General features: G+C 38.3%; 1 protein-coding gene across 2 annotated transcripts in view; it reads left to right on the top strand.

Moving 5' to 3' along the window:
• LOC126821028 (myopalladin) overlaps positions 1 to 21,520 on the top strand; it is a 133,942-nt gene that overhangs the window by 65,258 nt on the left and 47,164 nt on the right. For both annotated transcript variants that reach the window (XM_050549285.1, XM_050549296.2), the window contains exon 3: positions 16,271 to 16,510. In XM_050549285.1, the coding sequence (XP_050405242.1) occupies positions 16,271 to 16,510 (240 nt within the window). The remainder of the gene's footprint in view (positions 1 to 16,270; positions 16,511 to 21,520) is intronic.

Below are 21,520 nucleotides of genomic sequence, written 5' to 3'. Positions count from 1 at the left end.
TACACAAGACGATGTTGTCTTTAATTGCTTACTATTAATTTCAAATATCGAACCCTAATTAAATTCTCGGATTATCCAATACCCGCGTCTTTTTCCGCCATTTTTATCTCAGAAAGTGTTGTACGTCTAACTCTTCATAAAGTTTATCAACTTGTACATCAAGCGCTCAATATTCGCGTGTGACCTTTGACATCACGCATGCAGAAATTCCTAATCGTCGGGCTGTTGATTAGGGGAACCCTTACATTTTTGTCCTGTATACCCTCCATGAGTGTTTTTCGGGAATCCGGTATTTTTCTAGTAAGATTGGATATCTCTACTTTCCATATATACCAAAATTACCATACTTTTATTGGAAATAACCACCCGATAAATACTTTTCTGTGAACCCATCTTTAATGTATTTGAAGGTTATAAGCTTAAAGGAATCGTTGTTAATACTAACAAATTTTTTTTAAAAAGTTACTTGCATTCTTATTCTTTGAATGGCATTTAGTGACACGCTATTTATGGATAACAATTGCTATGGTTTATTTCGCTGTGACATTTCAACTAGGTTATAAGCTTAAAGGAATGGTTGTTAATACTAGCAAATTATTGTTTGATTGGCATTTAGTAATTGGAACATAATCAAATAACACACTTTTATTGAATAACAATTACTATGATACAAGATTTCACATTTTCTTTTTTTTTTTTTTTTTTTTTTGTGTTAAATGCTTGATAACGACTTTTGTTATTATGCTTGATAACGGCTGCATGGTGAAATCTTGCTGAAAGGTCGCAGTGATATAAACCATAGTAATTGTTGTTATTCCGTAAATAGTGTATTATTTGATTACTTGGACGGAGGGCCTGACAAGGACAGCTGTCTAGTCCTTCGGATGATACGAAAAACTGAGGTCCCGTGTATACATTAGAATGCACGTAAAAGATCCCTTGGCAGTTGGAATTCGATATAAGAGTAGGTGATAGTGCCGCTGCCCGGGCAAAATTTCCCTCATAGCACACTGTATGGCGTATGCCCGTCTTCATTAGCCCAGCATAGGAGCAGAACAGTAGGACGTTAAACCCCATTTCATTTCATTTCATTTCATTTGATTACTTGCATTCTTACAGGATATCAATCAGTGAGGCACATCAAGCATAATACAATTTGATAAATTAGTAGTCACTCCAGTCCTGTGTTTAAAATATAAAAATGAACTGAAAGCTTTTGTGAAGAGCAATCAAGTATTTTTATGTCTTTAGATTATTCCCCTCCCCAACCCCCCTCCCAAAGTTTAGAGCTTCGGACCTCAGACCACCTCTTGTACCTGAGTCAATCAATGCCTCACTCGCTGTGCCTCTCGGACTGCTCTTTCTGGATTGATGTTTGGAAATTCCAAATTTTCATTCTTCAGGGATTTTTGAAACAGACTTGTACTTTGCTGTTTATGGGCAAGAATATAATTTTCAGTCAGTTCTCATTAAAGCCATGGTGGCTAAGTGAGTAAGACGCTGGCTCGATAACCTGGAGGTCGCGGGTTAGCTCCCAGTGTTGGCCTGGAGGTCGCGGGTTCGCTCCCAGTGTTGGCCAAGAAGGTTCATCAAGATTTTCCAGCATGGTTTCCCTCTGTCGGTGATGCAGGATGGAGGGCCTGGCAAGGACTGCTGTCTAGTCGTTCGAATGGAACAAAACAAGAGGTTTTGTGTACACATTGGCGTGCACGTAAAAGATCCCTTGGCAGTAGGAATTCGATAAAAGTAGGCCATAGCACCGCTGCCTGGGCATATGCCTGCCTTCATTAGCCCAGTCGGAGCTGAACAGTAAACCCTATTTCATTTCATTCTGAACAATTTCGTTACAGACAATTCATAGATCATATCCATGGAGTTTCATTTTGTTTTCATGAAGAACTAGAAAGATGAAAAGAGAAAATCGATTGAGGGACTATATTTTGATGTTGATTACCAGATTGACTTTGATGGTATCATTACGCCTATTGTATCCGTTCATTTACATTTATTGTTATGTAGAGAAGAAGAGGATTATTTTTATCATTGTGGACGATCAAACTTTGCACGTACAATCAATAAATATACCACCCTATTCAAATTGATTTGACCTCTTTGGTAAAGGTCCATCAATACATATATTGTGACTATTTGTCGTGGAGTAATCTAAATTGCAATCTTGTAGCTCTTCCCGACACGTAAGTTCACTAGAAAAATACTGGATTACCCGAATCACCCATGGGGAAATTACTGGGCAAAAAGGTCAAGGTATTACTAACTGGCAACCTGACGGCTTGTCCGACGGCTTATTTTATGTTAGCTTGACCAAGGGAGCAGTTGTTCTTTCTTGATTGAATGGTTAGGCAGTTTTGGGAATATTCAGGGGTGTAAACGTATAACAGACTCTGCAATTAAATGACGGAAAAAGAAGTTGACAGAAAATAATGCAAGAATTTACTTAGGCCTCAATATGTATGGTAAATAGACAGTAAGTAATGACAAATACATGCTGAAAATTGATCCCTCACTCAATCAAGTTAAGTGACAAATATGGTTTCTAAAAACAAATTTTTTATAGCTTGAGGTATCTCCCCGCAAATACAAAGTTTTAAGAGGGATTTGAAGCAAATTTGTAATAGATTATAATTAGCTTGAATATGTTTTTATTTCAAATATATCATCAAATCACACAGTTTGTACGCGGGAAAGTATTTTAAAAATATTTGCTTGCATTTTTTAAAAATGGTAGGAAATCTGAGTACTCAGAGAAAACCCATGAAGTCAGGCAGGCAGACTACCCTAATCAGTGTCACATACAGTCTTAAACTTGTGAGGGAGTGTTAGGTCGGTGTATGGTCTAACACATATACTTTAGATCCTAAGGTCTGTCATTGATTGGGGTGTTGGATGGCTGGATGGTTAGCATGTGTGCGCTGTATCATAAGGCCTGTTATTGAGTCAACTGGCGTGGTTTCGAATCCCCGGTTGTACGTGACAAGGAGTAGGGTCGCCTGTCCAACCTCGTGGGTTTTCTCAGGGTCCTTCGTTTTCCTCCCACTTTCTCTCTCTCTCTGTCATTGAGTCAAATGGCTTGGCTTCAATCCCACACCTTTACGTGACAACCCTCTGGGATCAAACAACTTTGAGCCATCGTGACTTGGTATGAATAATAAATAATCTTCTGATTAGTTCCTGGTCTGACTTGCCATGGTAGACATAATATAATTAGTGATTAACCAGTCATTAGTAAAGCTAAGGGCTATTAAACCTTTATGTGCCCTGTCAGATGTTATTGTTATCTACAGCTAATTATTCTTTCTTTTAATTTGTGTTATTTATATTTACCTGTAACATCAGGTCAGCCATGGCCAAGGGTCTTGGAAAACAAGAACAAAGTATCGTTAGAAGCCCCAGGTCTTCGTGTAACCTTGTTGTATATAGGGAGGTTGGATGGCCGAATGGTTAGCATGTGCACACTGTATCATAAGGCCTGTCATTGAGTCAACTGGCGTCGTTTCGAATCCCCGGTTGTACGTGACAAGGAGTAGGGTCGCCTGTCAAACCTCATAGGTTTTCTCTAGGTCATTTTGGGACTAACACATGGTTCAATTATATTTCTATAATTCGCTTGCACATAGGGTCTTTCGCAGTGGGAGGAAACAGGAGGACCCGGAGAAAACCCACGAGGTTGGACAGGCAACCCTACTCCTTGTCATGTACAATCGGGGAATTGAAACCACACAAGTTGACTCAATGACAGACCATATTAGCACGCAGGTGCTAACCATTCGTGCATTCAACCACCAAAAAAAACCAAATTGGAAGACCAGAAAGAAAATTGTAGATTATTGCTTATTTCAAAGATTGAGACCTTTGTCATACTGATTAAAAGCAGTAGTTAATGATACGTTATGGAAGATTAGATAAAGCCTTGACACTTCTTGCTATAGTATTGGTTTATTATACCGCCATGGATCTTATATATATATAGACATACTAGCCAGCGTTAGTATGATTATAGTCTATTATATAGCCATGGATCTTAGATCTGTCTTCATTGACATACTTTATATTGATTTGAACTGTCTAATTATAATGTATTGTGATCATCTTAATGTAGGAGGTACCAATGATTTATTTATAGCCATTAACAACTTTCAAGATGGAGAGAGAGAGAAATAAACATTATAATAATAAACGTCATCTCTGATCTAATAAATCGTTTAATTTTATTTCAATAATATGCTTGCTGGTAGGGGTCTTTAGCAGTGTGAGCGGGGTGGAGGTGGAGGGTGGGGGGGGGGAAACTGGAGGACCTGTGGAAAACCCATGAGATTGGACAGGCAACCCTATTCCTTGGAATGTAGAAGCGGGGGGGGGGGGGGGAATTAAAAACCAGGTCTCTCTCTCTCTCTCTCCCCCTTTTCAGCCATGTACATTACTTAAAAAGAAGCTAAACTAGACCTCTTCACACAAGAGTTACTGAAATACAACTGGACCATATGTTAGTTCCAAAATAAAATATTGTGTGTCTAGTGGATGTTAAACTCTCTCTCTCTCTCTCTCTCTCTCTCTCTCTCTCTCTCTCTTCTTTGGATTTTATGCCACCCGCCTTTTCAGCCATGTACATTACTTAAAGTGAAGCTAAACTAGACCCATTCACACAAGAGTTACTGAAATACAACTGGACCATATGTTAGTTCCAAAATAAAATATTTTGTGTCTAGTGGATGTTAAACTCTCTTTCTCTCTCTCTCTTTCTCTCTCTCTCTCTCTCTCTCTCTCTCTCTTCATTTCGTGCCACCTCCCATGAAGTGAAATTAAACTAGAAACCTATGCACCAGAAATACAACTGGACCATATGTTAGTTCCAAAATCATCAAGTTTGTGTCTAGTGCATGTTAAACTCTCTCTCTCTCTCTCTCTATTATTTTGTGCCCTTTTCAGCCATATATCAGACTTTAAGAGAAGTTCATTTATATAAAATCTATATCACAGATTGTCAATACAAGTCTAAATGTCCAGACACATTAGCAACAACTTGATGTAGACAGAATTCTAATCTAGTTTGTTTGTTCATGTGCTGATACAAGGACATTGTTATATAACCAACAGGTTTAAAGATCACCACCATATGGTTTCAAATGTAACATCTTTGTTATTGCTGTTCAGTGGATTATGTATTTTAGCAATTAATTTTGATCAATTAAAGATGCCCTTCCTATTAATTAATGGGGATACTTTGGTGACCCTTTGCCCTGAGATAACTTCTACTGAGTGACTTATTAGATTTGGCTTAAATTTTTGCCAGCTGTAGAAGTAAGTAATGTGCATACTGATTCTAGAACCTCTGATATCACTTATTGGTGTTGGTGTTGTGTGTGAGGCAGGACATGCATGCTTTTTCTAGAACAATTGATACCATTTATTGTTTTATGACTAGCAATTGTGGGTTGTACATTGTATTGATTTTGATCTTAAATTATTTCGTCCTTTATTTAAAATTAAACGTTTAAAAATCCTAAAATGCTTTTTATGCTATCTGGGTTGCACCATTTGGGGATTGAAGTTCAATTTAATTGTGCTCTGAAATAAATCTTGAATTATATTTTTCTTTCTTTAGCCAATATGTATTTATTGTCATCTCTATTCTGACATTAAATGCTTTGTTTAAATCATGTGTCAATGTATAAATTTATCTTGTGGGAATTGTCTGAAAAAATAGGTTCATTGTTATCTGATATAATTTTAAAAATACCTTAAAGAAAAAGTCCCAGATATGTTTCGAAGAAATGAAATGAAATGAAATGAAATGGGGTTTAACGTCCTACTGTTCTGCTCCTAACCTGGGCTAATGAAGACGGGCATATGCCATACAGTGTGCTATGAGGGAAATTTTGCCCGGGCAGCGGCACTAAATATCGCCTACTCTTATATCGAATTCCAACTGCCAAGGGATCTTTTACGTGCATTCCAATGTATACACGGGACCTCGGTTTTTCGTCTCATCCGAAGGACTAGACAGCTGTCCTTGTCAGGCCCTCCGTCCTGCATCACTGACAGGGATGTTTCGAAGAAATCAGGGGACTATTAAAATTGGTGTCTGATCGACTGTTCGACATATTGGGACATAGTATTTTCATGGACCTTATAAGGTCCATGGTATTTTTGATTGATTGTAACTGAGGTAGAATATCATTGTTTGTAACTGAGGTAGAATATGTTTGTTTATAATTTAGGTAGAATATTTTTGCTTGTAATTGAGGTAGAATATCATTGTTTGTAACTGAGGTAGAATATGTTTGCTTGTAATTGAGGTAGAATATCTTTGATTGTAATTGAGTTTGATTGTAATTGAGGTAGAATATCTTTGATTGTAATTGAGTTTGATTGTATATGACAGTCAAATTTATAGTATAGAGGCACAAGTTGAATTTGGATTTCCAATCTGTGTGGCTCAGACACTGTAGTTGTTGTTAATGTGTTCAACTGTTTTTTTCCTATACATTCTACAGTAGAACTTGCTTTGGCGTGCACTCCTAATCAGTGAACACTTGCTTCAACGAGCACCAAAAATTCCCCCCCAAGCGATTTTTAAGTAATTTAACCTCAACTAAACATGCACCTGTTCAACGCGTGCAACGGGCATCACAATTAATTCCCCCCGTAAAAATTCTACTGTTTCAACGGTCACTCCTCTTAACGCGGCCAGCAGTCACTATTTTACTAATAAAATCAACAAAACATCGCCCATTCAACGGCCATTCTTGAATGATACTATCTTGCCGTTCTTTCTTTTTAACACTCCCGCTAATCCCGTGAGTAGTAGTTAATTAACTGGACCCCCACTGATCAGGTAAAAAGAAATGTAAAAATAACAATCAACCCGGGATTATCTGTTTATTAATCTTTTGTTTTATTAAACGACTAATCTGATCATTGTTTTTATGCGTAACGACACTCTAGTATCTCTTTTCCATTGCCACTGTTGTTAAACAGACGTTTTAGTGCCACCTATAATATTACATACAGAGTTACATCCTCTGTAAATCAGCGATAAAATCAGCGATAAAATCAACGATGTTTTTTTGTTCATGTGCTTTTTTTTGATAAAATAAAATTAATTCATCGATTTTCTTCTCAAAAATGGATAAATATTATCGAATGCATCACAATGGTAGAAAGTAGTATCGAAGGTTGCTACAAAATGACAAGTTTACAGAAGTTATGTTCGAGATTTGAGTAAAGAATTTTCGTTCGGCATAAGATTCAGCGACGGTCAAATTTATCGATGCAAGTATTGATGTTCGCTCCTAATGCACCCAAGCGTAATTAATTTATGTCAGCACAAAAAGCACTGAGATTTTATTAAGTGGTCGCGTAATCGCTAAAATAGTTGGGGTGGGAAATACTCAAATTCACGGCATTTTGAAACGCTTTTAGACGCTATGATTCAGTATGATGAAAGTAAAAGAAATATTGGGGGGCCAGAGATCCAGTATTACTAAACAAACATGTATACGCGACTACTTTGAATTCACAACTAGATGTATTGTTATTGTTATACTACATGAATAAAAAAATATATGCAATCTGTATCTTTATTTTTTGTGGTAGGGATTGGGGCAATATTAGATACCTATAGTCAAAGAGCACCTCCATTAAGCAAGTATTTTAAAATTTTCCTTGGGTGCTTGCTTAATACAAGTTCTACTGTATTATGATTCTATTTAACTATAGATGACTGGAAAATTTTAGTTTGGGGTCCAGGTTAAATTTTGATTTCTGAAATATTTATCGCAGACACAATATAGGTATTGATAGTGTTTTTGTAAATTAGTAAATAAGTTCAATTTTTTGAGTTTTCTATACCAAACAATCAAACAAATTTTCTCTCTATATATAGATATGACTGCCAAATTTATATTTTGGAAGCACAGGTTAAATTTGGATTCCTCAAACTGATTGAATCAGACACAGTATAGATATTGATAGTGTTTTTTGGCAAATGACATTATAAGTTCAACCTTTTGAATTTTTTGTACCAAACAAAGATTGCCAAATTTATAATTTGGAAGCACAGGTCAAATACCGTAGGTATCGATAGTGTTTTGGGGGGGTTGGATGTCCGAATGGTTAGCATGTGCACGCTGTATCATAAGGCCTGTCATTGAGTCAACTGGCGTGGTTTTGAATCCCTGGTTGTACATGACAAGGAGTAGGGTCGCCTGTCCAACCTCGTGGGTTTTCTCTGAGTCCTCCGGTTTCCTCCCACTGCTAAAGACTCATACGCGCAAGCGAATTATTGAAATACAATTAAATCGTATGTTAGTCCCGAAATCACCTAGTTTATATCGAGTGGACGTTAAACCCCATTCCTCTCTCTCTCTCTCTCTCTCTCTCTCTCTCTCTCTCTCTCTCTCTCTTTCTCTTTGATAGTGTTTTGGTAAATTTGGAATCCCAAACTGTGTGGCTCAGACACAGTAGGTATTGATAGTGTTTTTGATAAATGACCAAATGTTATGACTTACTATAATCATGGTTTATCTCATGTTGCACCTAATAGTTCAAATTAAACTAAATAGTGATAAAGATATCAGAATTAGATTGGAACTACATGGACATTCGTTCTCAATTAATCTCAATTATCAGGGCTTTTATCTTGCTGGCGCTTTCAGGAAATCTTGGAACCAACTGCTCGAACATAGAATAACCCTAATTGAATGACTGATGGTTCGTTCAGACGCCTGTTCGAGATAAGATATTATAAATTTGACAAATCATTGAGTGTCATTATTTCCTGAAGGCCACATTAGATTAATTTTCTGGTTGTACGTGACAAGGTGTGGTTCACCTGTCCAACCTTGTGGGGTTGCTTCGGGTCCTCCGGTTTCCTCCCACTGCTAAAGACCCCTACGCGCAAGTGAATTATTAAAATAAAATTGAACCTAGTTTGTGTCAAGTGGATGTTAACACCTCTACGCGCAAGCAAATTATTGAAATAAAATTGAATCATATGTTTGTCCCAAAATGACAACAACTAATTTATAAACAAAAGGTACTTGTCTGCACTTTTGAAGAACTTTAAGTTCCAAATTTTTAAATTTCAAATTTTAAATGAAACATCTTTCACGTGATTTAATGGATATTAGTAATCAGAGAGAGCCTGTCATTGAGTCATCTGGCGTGGTTTCGAATGCCTGGTTGTACGTGACAAGGAGTAGGGTCGCCTGGTCAACCTTGTGGGTTTTCTTCGGGTCCTCCGGTTTCCTCCCACTGCTAAAGACTCCTACGCGCAAGCGAATTATTGAAATAAATTAAACCATATGTTAGTCCCGAAATGACCTAGTTTGTGTCGAGTGGACGTTAAACCCCATTTCTCTCTCTTGCTTAACTATTCGGCCTCCACCCCCCCTATTAATTATCAAGACCCCCAAAGAACTGAAAATTAAATTGATATGTCCTAAAAAAAAAAAACATGGCCACCGATCTTGATTCAATGACAGACCTTATGATCCATCACGCATGCATTAACCGTTCGGCCACCTAACACCGCCTATTAATTATCAAGACCCTAAAGAACTAAAAATTAAATTGATTTGGCCTAAGAAACATGGCCTCCGATCTATAAAAAAATATTAATCAGATTCAAATACGATACACTATAAGATTAGATAAACTGTAGTGAGGCAGAAACAGGGGTTGTTCTTAGGTAGGATTAAAACCATTACTCCTCCAGTTAGCTATTAGTCGTGATGAGTGTCTTACATGAGGCAGGGCATTCTTGTTTTTTCTAGAACACCTGATACAAATTTCAGGTACCTAATAAATTCAGATAATTAGCTGTGGGAAAATTTTATAAAACTTAGATATTTTCGCTGTGGGAGTATTGTATTAACTTAGATATTTTGCTGTGGGAATATTTTATAAACTGTGATATTTAGCTGTGGGAATATTTAGCTGTGGGAATATTATAAACTGAGATATTTAGCTGTTGGAATATTTTAAACTTAGATATTTAGCTGTGGAAATATTTTAAATTAAACTCAGATATTTCTGTGGGAATTAAACTCAGATATTTAGCTGTTGGAATATTTTAAATTAAACTCAGATATTTAGCTGTGGGAATATTTTAAACTCAGATATTTAGCTGTTGGAATATTTTTAGCTGTGGGAATTAAACTCAGATATTTAGCTGTTGGAATATTTTTAACTTGGATATTGCTGTGGGAATATTTTAAACTCAGATGGTTAGCAGTGGGAAAATTATAAACTCTGATATTTATAGCTGTTGGAAAAACCAAAAGAGGTAATTATAGGTTCGGTGAACTTTAGGTCCACAGTAGCCATGGTGTTAGGTGTGTAGGACACTGGGAACCTTGGTGGCTCATTGAACAAGGCGCTGGCTCGCTAACCAGGTCTCAGATTCCCTTTCAGTGTCAGCCCAGAAATTCCTCTGGATCTTGCAGCTACTTTCCTCTTATGAGTTGTGAAGGATGGATGAGACAAAAAAATAGGTCCTGTATACACATTCCTGGCCTGGGAATGTAGGACATTAAAGATAAAACCCCATTTTATTGGGCCCGGTCTTCATTAGCCTATTGGTGGAGAGATAGAGGGAGAGACAGAGAGAGAGAGAGAGAGAGAGAGACAGAGAGAGAGAGAGAGAGAGAGAGAGAGAGAGAGAGAGATGGGGTTTAAGGTTCACTGACACAAACTAGGTAATTTCAATAATTAGGTTGCACGTAAAAGTCTTTGGCACTCATCCCCCAGTTTGTGCTATTATTTAATATTGAATTCTTAGGCATTCTGCAAAGCTAGATTTTATTTCAATTTGTTTTAAAAACACCTGTTTTGAATTCAATCAGCGTAAGCGATTTCAAATTAACCCGAAATCATTTGATCATTTTAAAATTAACCCGAGACGTCTTTACACACATTTTAATCAATGATTCCGTGAGATAATTTCAGTTCGGCCATTTGATTTTTTTCTATTTTCCTCGAAACTGTTATTAAATCTTGCCAATGTACCGTGTGAATCATGGAGAATTGATGTACGTCCCTGTCCAATCTATAAATCACATGAAGGAACAAACAAAACGGACAAACGTTATTGATTCCTGCCAACGAAAATAGACCTCAGCGATTCCTGTGATCTTTGATCTTGGTGTTATTGACTGTTCATCAATTTTGCTCTCCACTAAACGAAATTATGATGTAGGTGGGACATTGGAGCCAAATGTCTGATTACTAATATGAGAGGCCACAGATTGATAACATTGGGAATGCTATCGGATTCAGAAAACAAATAATGTCTTCCAAATGGTTATTAAAGCTTTGAGTTTTACTGTAAACAAATTTAAGGGGATAGTACTGAGCTTTGAGAGAGAGAGAAAGAGAGAGAGAGATGGTTCAATTTTATTTCAACAATTCGCTTGTGTGTAGGTTTGAGATACGGGTCAATGTTATTTCAACGTTTTGCTTGCGTGTAGGGGTCTTTGTGGAAGGAAACCGAAGGACTCAGAGAAAACCTACGATGTTGGACTCATCCGAATGACTGGCCCATGGTGTTTCACATGATAAAAGGTGTAGACCAATAATTTCTTCAATTCTCTCTCCCTTCCCCCTCTCTCTCTCTTGCTTCCTCCTTCTCTCTCTCCCTCCCTCCCCCCACATTATGATAAAAGGTGTAGAGTGTCAGACAAAATACCTCCCTCTCTCTCTTTCTTTCTCTCCTTCTCTCACTCGCTTCCCCCTCCACATCATGATAAGAGGTGTAGATTGTCAGGTAAAATACCTCCCTCTCTCTCTTTCTTTCTCTCCTTCTCTCACTCGCTCCCCCCTCCACATCATGATAAGAGGTGTAGATTGTCAGGCAAAATACCTCCCTCTCTCTCCACCTCTCTCTTTCTCCCTCTCTCCTCTCATTCCCTCCCTCTCTCTACATGATAAAATGTGTAGAGTGTCAGATGAATAATTTCTTCTTTCTCTCTTCCTCCCCTTCCTCTCTATCTCCCTCTCTCTCTTTCTCTCTCTCTCTCTCTCCACATGATAAAATGTGTAGAGTGTCAGATGAATAATTTCTTCGTTTCTCTCCCCTCCCTCCCTCTCCCTCCTCTCCCTCCCTTCCTCCCTCTCTCTCTCTCCCCTGCCTCTCTCCCTCCCTCTTCTTCTCTCTCCATCCCTCTCTCTCTCCCCACAATCATGATAAAGGTGTAGAGTGTCAGACGAATAAATATTAATGGAGAAATTAAATGGAGAAAAGTTGAAACTGGGTAATTCCAAAGGATGCCAAGTTTGTGCTGGTCACAAGAGCAGACACCACACGCTGTCAAATTATTGAGCATAGTGAGGACCACTATCAAACTCAATTAATTCATCAGAAATTGAACGTATTCCAGTTTTTTTTAGCAAAATAAACAATCTAATCGACAAAATCTGTCAATTTCAGCCATTATAATGGAAGGCCTCCAGACAGTCATTTACATCTTGGAATTGGCTAGCAGAATTTTGTAGTCAGAAATATAGAGCTCCCAAATATTAAATGGAGAGAAATGGGGTTTAAGGTCCATTCAACACAAACTAGGTCATTTCGGGACTAACATATGGTTCAATTTTATTTCATTAATTCGCTTGCGGGTACGGGTCTTTAGCAGCGGGAGGAAACTGGAGAACCCAGAGAAAACTCACAAGGTTAGACAGGTGACCCTACTCCTTGTCACGTTACTGCCCTCGTGGGATTCATCCCGGTTTCCTCCCATTGCTAAAGACCACTATGTGCTTGCCAGTTATTTAACTTAGATTGTACTATAATATGTTAGTCCCAATGATGAGTGGATTTTAAACTTCTTGTAAGTGACAAGGAATAGAGTCGCCTGTCTAACCTCGTGGGTTTTCTCCAGGTTCTCTGGTATCCTCCCACTGCTAAAGACCCCTATGCACAAATAAATTATTGAAATAAAATTGAAATATCTTAGTCCCAAATTGAATGGAGTTAGACCTAATCTCTCTCTCTCTCTAATGAGGGGGTTTGGGTGGCCGAATGGTTAACATGTGTAAGTTGGATCTAAAGGTCTGTCATTGAGTCAAGTCGCATGGTTTCGATTCACCGCTTGTACATGACACAGAGTAGGGTTGCCTGGCCAACCATCATGGTTTTCTCAGGGTCCTCTGGTTTCCTCCCACTGCTAAAGACTCCTACGCACAAGCGAATTATTAAAATTCTCTCTCTCTCTCTCTCAGAAACCAGAAACATGAAGGAAATTATTGTATAAACTAAGAGCCACTAGAGGATAATATAATGTTTACACTATATCTATATATGGTAATAAACCCATCTATAAACAATGTCAATATCCCATGACAACCTCAAGGCTATTGAACTCAGGGTAAACTGATTTCATGTTGACAGCCATCAATCAGTTTGTTTACTGTTTAATGACAAGAGATGAGATTGTGATGATCCACATTACTGTGATGTTCTGTTATATTGACATGACTTAATTACACACTCTGACTTTAATAGTTAACTTATTTAATACTTACTGTAGCTGGCCATAATCAGGGCCGTATCTAGATGGGGTGCAGGGGGCACATTGCACCCCCAGAAAAATAAGGCGCCCCGAGAAATTGTGCCCCCTCAAAATAATTGACAACCTTTCAATTATAAAATAATACACTTGATTATGATCACACAGTAATGCTCTTAAGGTGAGAGAGAGAGAGAGAAATGGGGTTTAACGTCCACTCGACACAAACTAGGTCATTTCGGGACTAACATATGGTTTAATTTTATTTCAATAATTCGCTTGCGCGTAGGGGTCTTTAGCAGTGGGAGGACCCGGAGAAAACCCACGAGGTTGGACAGGCGACCCTACTCCTTGTCACGTACAACCAGTGATTCGAAACCACGCCAGTCGACTCAATGGCAGACTTTATGATACAGCGCGCGCACGCTTACCCTTCAGCCATCCAACCCCCCTGCTCTTAAGGTACTGATGAGTTGGCCTGTTTTAATGGCACCCACACGCCAATAGGTACCTGATTCGTTTGCCCTGATCCAAACTTTCTTATATCACTTATGTGAAGGCTATGGGGTGCCACGCGTTTGTGGCAGCCTAATTTTCAAAATTTTCGGGGGGGGGGGGGAAGGACACACACACACACACATTATATTGGCGTCCCCCACCACTCTGCTGCACCCACACTTTTAAAATCCTACATACGGCCCTGGCCATAATACACAACACAGGACCGTTTTATAAAAACTGTGTATAAAATGTTGGTTTTTCTCCCATCCAAGCAACTAGACACTTTTCATTGTCAAACTTTCCATTGTAGAGATTGTACATGTGATGATCCACGTTACTGTGAGGGGGGTTGGATGGCCGAATGGTTAGCATGTGCGCGCTGTATCATACGGCCTGTCATTGAGTCAACAATCGTGGTTTCGATCCCCGGTTGTACGTGACAAGGAGTAGGGTTTTCTCCGGGTCCTCCTGATTCCTCCCACTGCTAAAGACCCCTATGCACAAGCGAATAATTGAAATAAAATTAAACCATATGTTAGTCCCGAAATGACCTGGTTTGTGTTGAGAGGACGTTAAACCCCATTTTTCTCTCTCTGTCACTTACTGTGACGTTCTGCTCATTTTCTCTACATGATTTTAAACATCCAGTATGGTTGTTACAATCAGTGCACACATCTTATCAAAACTAAAAAACAGTGATAACTTGACTCAGAATAAAGTAATTTGAATGAAATGAAATGAAAAGGGGTTTACTGTCCTACTGTTCTGATCCTATACTGGGGTAATGAATTGAAGATGGACATATGCCATATAGTGTGCCATGAGTGAAATTTTGCCCGGGCAGCGGCACTATGGCCTACTCTTATATCGAATTCCAACAGCCAATCGATTTTTTATGTGAATGCCAATGTATACACGGGACCTCGTTTTTTTTTTTGTCCCATCCCAACGACTAGACAGCTGTCCTTGTCAGACCCTCCGTTCTGCACCACTGAAAATAGAAACCACATTGGAAATTCTGGATGAACTTTCTCGGCCAATGCAGGGATCGAACACATGACCTCCAGGCTAGCGAGCCAGCGTCTTACCAACTAAGCCGCCATGCCTCCCATAATTTGAATGAAATTTTCAATATATTCATTTTGCATTTTTTTGAACTAATAAACAAACACACCTGACTTAAACTGATTTAATCAACACTGTAACCTAGGTATTATTTAATCTTGTGAAAGAAATTTCTGTGTAAGTAGTATACATTGGAATGCCCGTAAAAGATCCCTTGGCAGTTGGAATTCGATATAAGAGTAGGCGATAGTGCCGCTGCCTGGGCAAAATTTCCCTCATAGCGCACTGTATGGCATATGCCCGTCTTCATTAGCCCAGTATATGAGCAGAACAGTAGGACGTTAAATCCTATTTCATTTCATTTCCTTTACTGATTTGACATCGATTCAAGTAAAAGACCAAAAGACAGAAACTACGCAAGAACATAAAAAAAAAAGACAATTGTTTTCCATATACCACGACGTTTCGACAAGTATTGATAACTTGATAACAATAAGAGAATACTTGTCGAAACGTCGTGCTATATGTGTGTATAAACCAGTGATTGTTTTCCATATAAATTGTGTTGTGTTTTTTAATGTGCGCAATCACTAAATGCCACTCAAGATTTATACAGCAAGAACAACAATGTCATCAAGTGATGTTTTGGGGTCAAATGTCATTGACTGAATGACAAATAACTGAATCTCTTTAAATCAAATCAGTTGGATATAAACATCAATTTAAGCTAGGATCAGACATTCGGAAACCTGGAGTTATTCTAAAGGACCATCCTGTCAGTCATGGACGAAATCCAATATCAAAGATTAAACCAATACTGTCTGTCATCTAATAGAATTTATGCAAGGAAACCTGAACCCATTAAACCATTCAGCACCCCAAACCCCTGTCTTTTAAGCAAGGATCAGACATATGGAAACCTGGAGTGACCATCTTGTCAGTCATGGACGACATCCAATATCACAGGTTAAACCAATATTGTCTGTCATCTACTCGCTTTAATAATAGAAAACCTGAGCACATTAAACCATTTGGGCCACCCAAACCCCTGTCAGCTGCATGACCAACCCTTTTAAGGAGGATCAAGGAGTAAAAAATGCTGTCGAGAATCGTACTCCTGAAATGACCCCATTTATCTCTCTTACACCCCGCTTATTGAATTTTCTTTTCATTTTCAGAAAAACCCAAGAAAGGAGGATCAAGGGGTAAAAAACGCCGTCGAGTATCGTACCCACCGATGTTTGCCACCATAGTTGAAAAGGTGGAAGAGGAGGAGAGAGCTGCCAAGGAGGCACGATATGCGCCTCCCTCACCCTTATCAGAACTTTACGTTGGAATAACTCTGAAATCCAGGCACACGTGGCCAAAGTTTTTGGGAGAGTGGGCGTTTGCTGAAGATGCTGTCAGAAGTTGTTCTGGTAAGCCTTTATTTTATTTTGTTTATATATGTTTTTGTCTGTATATGTAATTATGTAATTAATAATGTAATTAATTATGATTGTGATGTTAATTATGTAATTAATTGTGGTGTTAATTATGTAATTAATGATGTAATTAATTATGATTGTGATGTTAATTATGTAATTAAATATGATATTAATTATGTAATTAATTATGATATTAATTATGTGATTAATTATGATATTAATTATGTTATTAATTATGTAATTAATTATGTTATTAATTATGTAATTAATTAGGATGTTATTACTTAAAGGGTCATTGTCTCCACTTGAACTATGAATGTATCCACTTAGGCGTAGTGCCTGTGTATCATTAGAATAGAATGATAAACCAAGATGCTGTGCACAAATTGAAAAATCCCTTGGTGCCTGAATTCGGAAGATAAGTGAAGCCTCAGTGACTAAGTGAGTAAGACGCTGGCGACGCTAGCCTGGAGGTCAAGATTTTGATCCCGATGTTGGCAGAGAAAGTTCCCCTTGTCAGTGATGCAGGACGGAAGGCCTGACAAGGATAGTTGTCTAATCATTAGAGGGGAAAAACTGAGGTCCCGTGTACACATTAGTGTGCACATAAAAGATCCCCTGGCAGTTGGAATTTGATAAAAATGTAGGCTGTAGTGCCGCTGTCCAGGCAAAATTTCCCTCAAGGCACACTGTATGGCGTATGCCTGTCTTCATTTAGCTCAGTCAGAGCAGAACAGTTGGGCGTTAATTAAACCCCCATTTCATTTCCGAAGATGAGTTGGAAGAAAGATGCCACTGTCTGAGCAAAATTTGTATTTCATTACATTCTATTCCAGTCCTAAATGTTTGTAGAAACAATTTTAGTCTGATGGGATTGTTTCCAAAACATCAGCAGACAGTCCACTGATTAGGTTCATGTACCAAGTGGTGGTCTGTCAGGTTTAGTTCAGAGTATGACAATGACTCTTTCACAGTTGTAATTGTTGAAAGATTCTTTAAATTTGTTCGGTTTCGAAATCCTGAAGATTAAAATTGATTTATGTATTACTTAGATTAAAATAGTAAATAGTGTGGATAATTTAATTAGTGGTGGGGGAGGGAGCTCTAGAATCTACGAACAGAACTGATTGGTGTTAGTCAATGCAGGATTACATACAACGTTTTACTCAATATGAATTTTCTATTTCCAATAGCCCACTACTTTAGACCTGTGAATAAACCAGTGGCTGCCTATACATCTTCATATTCTAATGGGGGGTGGGGGTTGGGTGGTCGAATTGTTAACATGTCCACATTGGATCAGAAGGTCTATCATTGAGTCAAGTCGCGCGGTTTCGATTCACCGCTTGTACATGACAAGGAGTAGGGTCACCTGTCCAACCTTGTGAGTTTTCTCCGGGTCCTCCGGTTTCCTCCCACTGCTGAAGGCCCTTACGTGCAAACAAATTATTGAAATAAAATTGAACCATATATTGGTCCCAAAATGACCTAGTTTGTGCTGAGTGGAGGTTAAATCTCTCTCTCTCTCTCTCTCTCTCTCTCTCTCTCTCTCTCTATAATGACTGACTAATTGTGATTTTTTAAATGCTGTTGTTCTTATTAACGTACATATAAAATTAGTTTATGATTAGGTAACATTCTCTGGTTTACTGATCTGTTTTAGCCATAAGTCACCTTAATTGTCATGTTCATAAGAAATAAATGAACCAGCTTTTCTGGTAGTTATCTTTAAGAATATATTAGCAGTTGCAAGAAAACAGCACTGTATGCAAAACAAAACCGACAAGACAAGACCCTATGGACAAGACATTGCAAGAAATAAACAACAAATATCAGATCAAATGAAGGGACCTGGGGGAGTCTGAGTGTTTATTATTATCATTATCAACCTAACAAGAAGGCAATCGGCTGATATATGTTTATTAGAGCTAAGCAAGCTGTCACTGTCAATGTTAGCTATACAATTCATATGTCGCCTGTCATACACAGATCACTTTCATGAAGTCTTCAGGCTTTTAAAGTGAGGGGAGCCACAGTGGTTCAGTGGATAAGATGATAGCTCGTTAACCGTAGTTCGATCCTTTCGTTGGCTGAGAAAGTTCATCATGATTTTCCGACGTGGTTCAACCTCGTCGGTGGTGCATTTGTGCACATTGGAGTGCACATAAAAGATCCCTTGGCAGTGGGAATTCGATGTAAGAGTAGGTCGTAATGCAAAATTTCCCTAATAGCACACAGTATGGCGATTGCCCTGTCAGAGCAGAACAGTAGGACGTAAAACCCCATTTCATTTCATTTTATTTTTATTAATATTTTAACAAACATGTCTGCCACAAGGTACAAAATGTCAGCCTGTTTCCTGATCACATTCAGATATCCTGAAACAAAAATATTGTATAAAAAAGAATAGTTTGTATTTTGTACTTTTGAGTTTCATGAATGATCTGGCTTGTTGTGCCTTTATTAATTTATTTGATGATTAAAGGACTGTCATTGATGCGGGGGTGGGGGGGGGGTGAATGGGCGAATGGTTAGGACATGTGCACTGTATCATAAGGTCTGTCATTGTTTCAAAGTGACAATGAGCAGGGTCGCCTGTCCAACCTGTGGGGTTTCTCTGAGTCCTCCGGTTTTCTCCCACTACTAAAGACTCCTTCGCGCCAGTGAATTATTGAAATAAAATTGAAATGACCTAGTTTGTGTTGAGTGGATGTTAAACCCCCATTAATCTCTCTTTCTGTCTGTCATTGAGTCAAGTGGCGTGGTTTCGACTCCCATCTTTTATGTTTTAACTATAGGTAGGTTTATAAAACGGTCCTCTGTTATGTATTTTGGCCGGGGGGTTGGATGGCCGTATGGTTAGCATGTGCGCGCTGTATCATATAAGGCCTGTCATTGAGTCAACTGGCGTGGTTTTGAATCTCTGGTTGTAGGTGACAAGGAGTAGGGTCGGGTCACCTGTCCAACCTCATGGGTTTTCTCCAGGTCCTCCTGTTTCCTCCCACTGCTAAAGACCCCTACGCGCAAGCAAATTATTTAAATAAAATTAAACCATATGTTAGTCCCGAAATGACCTAATTTGTGTCGAGTGGAAGTTAAACCCCATTTCTCCCTCTCACTCTGTATTTTGGCCAGCAGGTTTTATAAAACAAAGTGGCTATTGTTACAACGAGTTTGAGCCAAGTTTAGAACGAATTCCAAAATGGCTGCCAATCTCCCCTACACCAGCTTTGAAAAAGGAGCAGTATTTTCAACGTTTTCAGAACTGAAGGCAGCAATTAAGAGATGGGAAGGGTTAGGGTTAGTACTATTATTTACGACTATTCAGTTTTTAACTTCACCGATGGAGGGCTGTGAAAGCATCGTCGTAACAATAGTCTGAGGACTATTTTTACGACTCGTAACAATAGCCACTGCCTTTATAAAACAGTCCCCTGTTGCGTATTTTTGCCAGCATGTTTTATAAAATGGTGCCCTGTTGTGTATTATGGCTAGCTACAGTAACTATTAAATAAGTTAACTATTAAAGTCAGAGTGTGTAATTAAGTCATGTCAATATAACAGAACATCACAGTAATGTGGATCATCACAATCTCATCTCTTATCATTAAACAGTAAACAAACTGATTGATGGCTGTCAACATGAAATCAGTTTACCCTGAGTTCAATAGCCTTGAGGTTGTCATGGGATATTGACATTGTTTATGGATGGGTTTATTACCATATATAGATATAGTGTAAACATTATATTATCTTCTAGTGGCTCTTAATTTATACAATAATTTCCTTCATGTTTCTGGTTTCTGAGAGAGAGAGATTTTAACATTCACTCATCAATTCAATTTAATTTGGTATAACTTATTATGGTACAATCTAATTTAGCTAATTGGCAAGCATATAGTGGTCTTTAGCATTGGGAGGAAACCTGGACGAATCCCATGAGGACAGGCATGTGACAAGGAGTAAGGTACAGCCTCTTACAGCCTCGTGGGGTTTTCTCTGAGTACTCCGGTTCCCTCTCACTGCTAAAGACCTCTACACACAAGCGAATTATTGGAATAAAATTGAACCATGTCTGTTAATCCAGAAATAAGGTTGTTGCTCTCTCTCTCTCTCTCTCTCTTTCTCTATCTCTCTCTCTCTCTCTCTCTCTCTCACTCCCCTCCTTTAATTTACTGCATCTCAGTAGATCTTTAAAATCTGTTATTAAGAGACCCAGCCATTGTTTTGATAGCTATTTACAAGAGTGATGACTTGAATCTCAGAATAGATTTTTAATGCTATTTAGATTTCTTATTGTTTTGTTTTCGACATAACAGCACTCAGTTGTATCGCTTTGACAAACATCTGTCTACTGAGTTCTTATTTTTAGTTCCATGAGTAAAATATTCATGCTTAAGATGGTCTGAAATAGATTTGTTTTTCGGAATTTTATTGATTCTTGCATTTGCCAGGAATCAATAATTGACGTGTTTACGGTCTGCAGTTCACTGATAGTATTTCATTCACATAAAGTTTTAAAAATATTTCTTTAATTAATCAATACTTCCAGACTGTTGGCCTTACTTAGGTCAGACATTTTTAAAGGAGTTAAATCTCTAACACAACGTTTGTCCATAATAGTGAATATTAATAACATGTCCCCTTAAAGTCATCAGTCTGCCCTTTCAACAATGTTCCCTTAAAGTCATCAGTCTGCCCTTTCAACAATGTCCCCTTAAAGTCAACAGTCCCATTAAGGTCAACAGTCTGCCCTTTCAACAATGTCCCCTTAAAGTCGTCAGTCTGCCCTTTCAACAATGTCCCCTTACAGTCATCAGTCTGCTCTTTCAACCTGAAAATAACGTTTTGGTTAATTTAATTAGATAATTATTGCTGGTCATTAAATTTTAATTAACGTGTGTTTATTTTACTTTCAACAGTGTCCCCTTAAAGTCATCAGTCTGCCCTTTCAACCTGAAAATAACATTTTGGTTAATTTGATTAGATAATAATTGCTCG

This window comes from Patella vulgata, chromosome 1 (genome assembly GCF_932274485.2).
Source record: "Patella vulgata chromosome 1, xgPatVulg1.2, whole genome shotgun sequence".
Taxonomy (NCBI): Eukaryota; Metazoa; Mollusca; class Gastropoda; family Patellidae; genus Patella; species Patella vulgata.
This window is presented reverse-complemented; position numbering and strand designations above follow the sequence as displayed.